Here is a 7,867-nt window from a genome sequence, read left to right on the forward strand (position 1 = left end):
TGTAAAAAGTGCTGGGTTTCGTTTTGGCATAGGGTTACTTGGAATCAGTTGGATCCTTTTGGGTCTTGCTTTTAAAGTGTGTTAGGACAGATCCAGAGCAGTCTTCAGGGCTAATTTGGCCCACCACTGAAGCGGTACCCTTCTAAGCACTCTACCGAACTCTTTGCACTCTGGCTGGTGGGAGCATGAACTGTTCTCAGCTTTGTGTAAGTTCTAAGCGTTGGTCAGTCTACTGCTTTCCGGGGGGCTTCTTTCTCCAGCTCCAGGTAGTTTTCTCACGCACATGTAGTGATCGCTCTCAGTCAAAGACGGCAGATTCCAGTTCTTGCTCACTCCTTGTGCAGCAGGATATGCCAGACCTCAGGCTACCCCTTTGGCCCGAAGTCCAGCAGGGACTGGGTTCCTCAGGCTTCTGGATCTGGTGAGGGATAGTTGAGAAGGGGAAATGGGATCTAGCCTTTCTTTTTTTTTTTTTTTTTTTTTTTTGCGGTACGCGGGCCTCTCACTGTTGTGGCCTCTCCAGTTGTGGAGCATAGGCTCTGGACGTGCAGGCTCAGCGGCCATGGCTCACGGGCCCAGCCGCCCCGCGGCATGTGGGATCTTCCCGGACCAGGGCACGAACCCATGTCCCCTGCATCAGCAGGCGGACTCTCAACCACTGCGCCACCAGGGAAGCCCGGATCTAGCCTTTCCTGAGCTGACGGAAGCCAAGCACACTGTGACTGCTAGAGAGTCGTTTGTGTTTTTGAGGATCCCCGACTCCCGAACACCTCTCTCCCAGCAAAGCGTTACGTGTTGGAAAGTCAAGAAGAGGGAAAACACAGAACCTTGGTCCTTGTGAGTTCATAATGCCCTTGGGGAAGAAACAGGGATTTAAATTAGCACCAGATGACCATCAGAGGTGGTGACGGGTCACAGGGCACTGCTGTGAGGGCCAGGAGAGTTCCAAGACAGGTGAGCCAGGAGAGGAAGGGAGAGTGCAGGAGGCAGAGAATTGAGCTGGGTAGGATCCGGGTCATCGGTCCCTGTGAGCCTGTGGACTTTGCTGGGAGAGAAGGGTCACAGGGACTCCAGGGTTTCTGGACTGGAAGACTGGAAGAACTGGAGGACTGCGGGGCATGGCTAGAAAGATTGTTGCCAGGTGGAACATCAGTGTTAGGGTGGAAAGGAGACAGACTCACCATCCCACTGTCACTCAGGGCCCCCGCTTAGAAGGGCCCTCTCTTGCTTAACACTGCTCTTAGTTTGTTGTCTTGAAATTCCTGAAACTTTGGAAAAGGGGGATGCACTGGGCCCTGCAGGTTATGCACCTGGCCGAGGGGTTAGCTCTGTATTCTGCAGGTATGAAGGAGGTGATCTCAGCCACGAGGATGGGAGGCTTTGGCGAGAGCAGAGGCCCAGAGAGAGCAGCCGAGGCCAGAGACAGAAGCCCAGGGGCCGCCTCAAGTGTGGGGCTGAGAGGAGGCATCAGGGAGACAAGGAGTGGAGGCCACCGAGCGGGAGAGCGACAGGTGAGCCCAAGAACTGCTCACTGAGGCTGTGGTCTCTGAGCAGCAGAGACAGCTCTGAGGCAGAGGAGAACGAGAGGTGGAAGCAGGTCCTGAGGAGGCCTCTCTGAGAAGTGTCGGCAGTGAGGTGGCCGCGGTGATGGTGAGTGTGTGGGCGGTACTCTGAGAGCGCCCCGCGGGAAGGGACCGGTAGGCGGGCTGTGGGGCTCAGAAGGGTACAGGGCCTGCCCACAGGCACGGCGCTGACCCGACCCCAGAGCCCACCCCTCAGGTTGCCCGGCTGCATGCGGCGAGGGGAGACAGTGGATGACCTCTGACCTTCCAGAGGGCTGGGCAAAGCAGTATTAAAGCACTAGGCTGTGGGTTCACTTTAAACCACACTGGAGCTCTTACATAACAGATGTCTGTGCATCTTGTTACCCTTCTAATACCTGAAAGAATTCCAAATTCTGTGAGACCCCTGGTCCTGAGGGATGCGGACACACAGATGAGACCATGTCGGGCAGCTCATTGCACCTCGTGATGGGAAGGCATTTGGATCAGGGGCTGAGACCTGGTCTCACAACATGTCCCAAGGGGTTCCAGCGTGCCGAAGCTTCCCTGGGACCCACTGTCTGGGAGCAGATTAGGACCGAGGAAGAAGCGTCTCTCGGCCCCGGGATGCCTGTGGTGTGTTAAGGAGTCGGTACCTTCAGCGTGTTTGTGTAGGAAGCACAGCAAATACCTGGACCAGTGGGCACACGGTTCAGGTGGGAGTCAGCACATCACTGGGTCGGTTCAGGTTATTAACGCAGATCCCTACCTGCATCCTTCCTTCAGTTGTGGCCCAAATGCCAGGGGCTGCTCGTCCAGGGCACAGGCAGGGCGCCCCGGCTGGCGGGCAGTCGGGCGGGTCCTGGAAGGCAGTTGTTGGTACCTCGCTTGGTCTCCCCGTTTATTTAGCTGACTCCATCTGCGGTGCCAGTGTTCGGCCTTGTGTTCTGGGATGGGAGGGGCAGAGATCACTGTAAGTGGCTCTTAGCCTCCCTTAGCGTGGAAACATATTTGTTTCCTGTTTTTGAGCCAGGCAGCTGTGTAAAGGGCAGCGTGGATCTGTGTCTGCACTACTGAGTTGCCCTCTGGTCCTTTGTTCGGCACTTTGATGATTTTCCTGGTCCTGAGCAGATGACTGCCTTCACACCTTGGGCCTGTTGGACACCTGGCGGGGCGGGGGTCAGCAGACCTGGGCTCACCCGGCTGTGCCCTTCCCGTGTCCTCCTGCCTGGGCCGCGGTGCTCTCGGCTGTGCACAGGAGAAGACAGTGGGTAGCGGAAGGAGCCACGTGATGCCGATGCTTTGTGCCGCGTTCTCCCCGTCCCCCGAGGGAGTTCACCAGCAGCCAGAAAGGTCCAGAGAGGAGGCCACGTGTCATCTGCGTGATCTGTGCCACAAGCTCAAGGGAAAATGCCATCGTATCTCTTTTACGTTAGTGGATCACGTGAGGCTCACAGACCAGTTAGCAAGAAGCCTGGCGTCCCCTCCCTCCTGAGTGGTGGCGGCTCTGCCTCTGACCTGCCCAGGTATCCCAGGGGCTTTCAAAGGGTTGTGGGGCATGCCAGCACCGGGTGTTGGAACTGGAAGGTCTCTTTGGTCCTGCGCCCCGTTGCTCCTCTGCCCCAGGTCCTGTTCAGGCCCAGGGGTGCCTATCCAGTGCGAGGGAGGTGCTTGCTGCTCCAGATCCCTGCCAGACCGTGGGGGCCCCCACCTGGCACGTGGTGACGAGGCAGCAGGGGAGGAGGCTGGCTCTGCGGCCCCTCCTGGGGAGAAACCGGCAGGGCCTCTGCTCCCCTCAGTTCTCACACTCCAGAGCGTGCAGCGTGTGGCAGCGTCCACTGCAGGCATCCTCACAGACGTGGAGCCCCAGGCCAAGCTGCCAGAACCCCGTTCCTCAGGCCTGGGTGGTGGCACCCGAGCATCTGCAGTGAACAGGGTGCAGGTGGTTCTCTCTTGGGGTCTGCGGCCACTCTCTGAGGCCCACTTGCTGATGCCAGCCTCACTGCCCACCCAGTGCAGGGCTTGGCTGGGGCCCCAGCTAGCTCGCAAGACCTCCTAACTTTGACTCTTAGGAGGCTGGGAGGAGGAGCGTCCCATAGCCTTCCCGGGTGCCTGCTTGTACAGACACCAGCGACCACAGACGGGCCTCTTGTCAGGACGCGGGGAAGCGCCTTCCTTTCTCTGCAGAGGCTGTGGCCCCTCGTGGTGGTGACGCAAGGGTGCTCCCAGGCTGGAGAGTCCTGAGGACACAGCTGCCCCGGCAGAGGGGTCATGTCTTTCCTCCAGTCCCTGGTGGCCCTGGAAGGTGCTGGTGGCTCCACTTCTGTCAGGTCCCCTCTCTTCAGGCCACCCTCGGGCGGGGCACGGAGGGCAGTCCTCGGACTCGGCTGACCGGCAAGAAGCTCGCCGTTACCTGCTGCTTGCCCGGTGCCGGGGGCTGTCCTTGCAGGGCCGTGGGTTAAACTGGGTCAGGAAGAGTCTGGATCCCAGGGTTCTTGTTCTGTGGCCTTTGGTCTTCCATCTTCTTGTTGCTAGTTTCCTGCTGGAAGGAGGGCAGGAGCTCCAGGGTCAGGGCTGAGAGAGAGCTGGGGCCGAGGGCCTGGTACAGGCTGCAAGCACCGTCCTGGCAGATGTGGGCCACGCTGCTGTGAATTCCCCGAAGCCCCCTGTGCCTCAGTTTTCTCATCTATAAAATAGGGACAATAGGAGGAAACTGAGGCCCAGAGGGCATATCAGGGAGGGAAGTGGCCTCCGGCTTCACTGTAGGGCTGGGTATCCCTAACCATTTGCTTCTAGTTTCCTCCCAGAAGTCAGCAGCATAAAGATTTGTTCTCACGTCTGAGCTCTGGAGCCGCTGGTGGGGAGTGAGTCAGTGTGGCCACCAGCGGGGAGAGAAGGGTCCACTGCCTGCCCCCCCGCCTGCAGCAGGCCCACCAGGCTGACCATAGAGAGCAAGGGGGCGCCTGTGTGGGGGGCACGGGCCCAGCCCCTGCCCCCGGAGGCCCAGTGACTGTCAGTGGCCCAGAACTGAATGTCATACTGGTGGCGTGAGAGGGGATAGTTGGGCTGAGAAGTGAATTGGGCCAGGGCGCACTGGCAATCTGTGGACGCAGTGACAGTCTGTATTTCATGGCTTGAGGGAGGGTGGTAGTCAGGGGAGAGGCCACGGCAGGCAAGGAGCGGCGCTGCGGCCTGGCTCTGCCCCAGAGAGCGTCACGCCCAGTGAGGGCCACCTCTGCGGCTGCACACGCCTCGTCTCGCTGGGACCCTCCCAGCAGGGCCAGCGGGATGGGGCTCGTGCAGGAATGGGGGCATCACCTGTCTCCGGCTCTCCCCAGGTGCTGAGGCTCTTCTCTGGGGACCTGCCCACGCAGCGGCTCCTCGAGAGCCGTCTGGTGACCGGGCTTGGGTCCAAAGACCTGCGGTCACTGCGGTGTGGGCAAGGCCTCACGCGCCCTGAGAACCAGGGCGGGCTGTGTGCACAGGAGACCGGGTTCCCGGCCGCCCGCTCCCTGCTCGGTCTGGAGACACTGCTGCCTCAGCCTCCTGCTGGCGCCATCACTTTATGCACCTTTTCTTACCCGGGCTTGGGCTCCTGCCTCACCTGCTCCAGGTAGGCAGTGCCTGCAGCTCTTGTCCACTCCACGGGGGAAGGCGGGCTAGGGACGACGAGAGGAGGGCTCTCCCGCGGCCGGAATCCTCGGGGTGTCTGGGAGAAGTGGGGAGCAGTGCAGTTGAGTTGGGGGTGGGGCACGAGGACCCTAGGGCTAGCAGGGCAGCGGGGCGGCGGGGGCGGGAGCAGGCCGGGGGAGCGCTGCCGGGCATCCTCACGCACGGGGGCCAGTGAGCGGCGGTGGGCAGTGTCATCCTGGGTGTCTCCCTCAGGCCAGTTAGGGTGACGAGGGACTATGAGACGTGCAGTGAAGGACACCTTGGTTTCTTCCACCCCTGCTCCTGGGCACCTGCCACGAGCCAGACGCCACCGACTCCGAGCGCTGGGGCACAAAGAGGAGTTCCGGGGGCCTAGCGGGCCTACGTGGCATCTCCTTCCTGCCAGCCTCCCTCTTGTCTCCACCTGACCGGCTCCCACGTCCATCCTCCTCCTCCCCGAGGCCCAGGAGCCCGCCCCAGTGAGGTGGGTCCCTGCGTCCAGGCTGACCCGGTCCCGTTTCCCCCGAGCATGACTGGCTTAGTCCTGGGTAAGTGACGTGGTTCTGCTGCGTCAGACTGAGGAAGGGCAGGGGGAGGCTTCTGGGAAAGACAGTCGTGAGTGCAGGGAGCCCGGGGTCTGCACTGTCGCAGGGCGAGGAGGGCCAGCCTGGAGAGCAGCTGTGAGCCCGTGGGTGGGGAGGTGAGCTGATGGGGTCCACCCGGAACCCACCGCCTCACACCCAACTGCACTCATGTGACTGGTCCCCAAAACCCGATCTGGGGGAGACAGCTGGGTCCAAGGACCCACCTGAGCTTTCTCCTTTCCCAGCAAACACAGGCGCCCAGGCTGGAATTGCAGGGAAGCTCTTGGCGGCTCAGGACTGGAGTGGCGGCTACCGTTCCCTGGTGTTTTAAGACACAAGAATGCTCTAGAAAGTGTCCATCGAGCACGGAACCACCAGTGAGTACTTGTGCCATGCAAGGCCTCAACCAAGGGGGCAGGGCAAGGCTGACCACAGGCGTCCATGCTGGCAAAGACGACAGTCTGGCAGCACCCGCTGAACCACGCGGAGCAGACGGGAGAGCTGGGCTTCCAAAAACATGCGTGGAGCGGGCCTGCCGTGGCCACCCCAGTCATGATGTGAAGGAGGGAACCGAGGGGCCGGGCTCGGAGCGAGGGACACGGGTCTAGACCTGCCCGCCCTTCCCGGCCTTCCCGAGATGGGCCCGGTGTCCTGGCTATGAGGGCCCCAGTGGGGCGGGGCTGGCTGTTGTCTGGGGCACTTTGAGCAGCTGGTGGGAAAGGAAGCCAGGCCTGGCCCGAGCGGGGTGGTCCCCGGGGCTGGACCAGAGCCAGGAGCCCGGAGGGCGGTTTCCGGGGGGATGGGGGCTGCTGTGCTGGCGAGGGAGCTGCACCCCTGCGGGCACAGCCGGGACAGCCCCCCCCAGTTGTGGCCCAGCCGGCCGGCTGTGCTGAAGGTAGCCCAGCGGCCCCTGCCGCGCACCCCCAGGGAAGGCCCAGCGGCAGCAGAACCTCCCGAGGACCCCTGGGGCTTCCGCACGCCTTGGAAGCGGCCCAGCCTCGAGGCGGGCCCGGCCCTCGGCTGCCCTGGCGGCTCCCCCTTCCACGACCCAGCTCGGAGCAGACGGGCTGCTCCATCCACACACGGAAGGAGGCGTCAGGCGGGCATGAGGCCTTTAATAGCTTGGTGACCTCTGTTCCGTGAATAAAGGGTCTGTGAACATAGAGCAGGACAGAGCCAGAGAGAGGCACCTCGCGTCGTCGAGCGTCGGCAACGCCACCTTGCTGGACGCCCCGCCTGCCGACCCGACGGTCACCGTGAGGGCAACCCGGGGAGCTGGCGGTTCGCCCACGTGCCAGGCTGGGCAGCGGCGGCTCCAGAGCAAGGTCGGGCGGCGTGCGTGCGTGCGTGCGTGCGTGCAGGGCTCCGCGCGGGGAGGGCGCCCGCTGGCTCCACCGGCCCTCAGGGCGCCTCCTCCTTCCCGCCTTCCCTCCAGTCCTCTTTCAGGTTCTCGGCCACGTGCTTCATCTGCTGTTGAGAGAACACAGGACACGCTGAGTCACGTGAGGCTGGGCGGTGGCGCCTCAGGGGCGGCCCAGGCCCCGCTCCGGCATCACGGCCCCGGGGCGGCGGGAGTCCTGCTGCTCCAGGCCCGGGGCCCCGGCCGCCTCTGTGCCCTGGGTGCTGGACAGCGTGCATAGAGCTCTGCCCTGGGTACTGAACCAATGAATAACTCCTTTGGGATTTGGCTTAAAATACACACGGAGATTTCTGATAACAGCTATTTACTTAGGGAGAAAACAAGACTCTGAGCACAAACGCTGCTGGTGCCCGGGTACCTGGCTGCCCCTCTTGGGAGCCCCAAACACCACACGGGCTGGACACGGCGCACACTCCCGCCGGCTTTCGGGGAGAGGAGGCCGGTTCACAGACTGCAAGTCAAACGCCTCTGCCTCCTGCTGCAACCTGCTTCCCTCCCTCTCCTTTAGGCCTGTAGCATCTCAGGAGGCCCCCCGTTACTCCGGTCAGTCCTCCTCTCTTCTAGCCTGTTCTGCCTTCCGCAGGGCCGTGCCGAGATGGGCTCCCGGCAGCTGGCCCCTGTCCATCTGGGCTGGGGAGGGGCCTGCCTAGGTCTGGGGGACGGCTCCTGAT

The 7,867-nt window shown here is 62.3% G+C and overlaps 1 protein-coding gene across 3 annotated transcripts in view; it reads right to left on the bottom strand.

Annotated features, from left to right (window-relative positions):
- Nucleotides 1-6,871: 6,871 nt before the first annotated feature.
- ANO10 (anoctamin 10) overlaps nucleotides 6,872-7,867 on the bottom strand; it is a 209,954-nt gene continuing 208,958 nt past the window's right edge. For 2 of the 3 annotated variants that reach the window (XM_033402071.2, XM_033402068.2), the window contains one exon: nucleotides 6,872-7,246. In XM_033402071.2, coding sequence (XP_033257962.1) covers nucleotides 7,178-7,246 — 69 coding nt within the window. In that variant the 3' untranslated portion in view covers nucleotides 6,872-7,177. The remainder of the gene's footprint in view (nucleotides 7,247-7,867) is intronic. The other variant, XM_033402069.2, reaches the window with a different exon arrangement.

This window comes from Orcinus orca, chromosome 10 (genome assembly GCF_937001465.1).
Source record: "Orcinus orca chromosome 10, mOrcOrc1.1, whole genome shotgun sequence".
NCBI lineage: Eukaryota > Metazoa > Chordata > Mammalia > Artiodactyla > Delphinidae > Orcinus > Orcinus orca.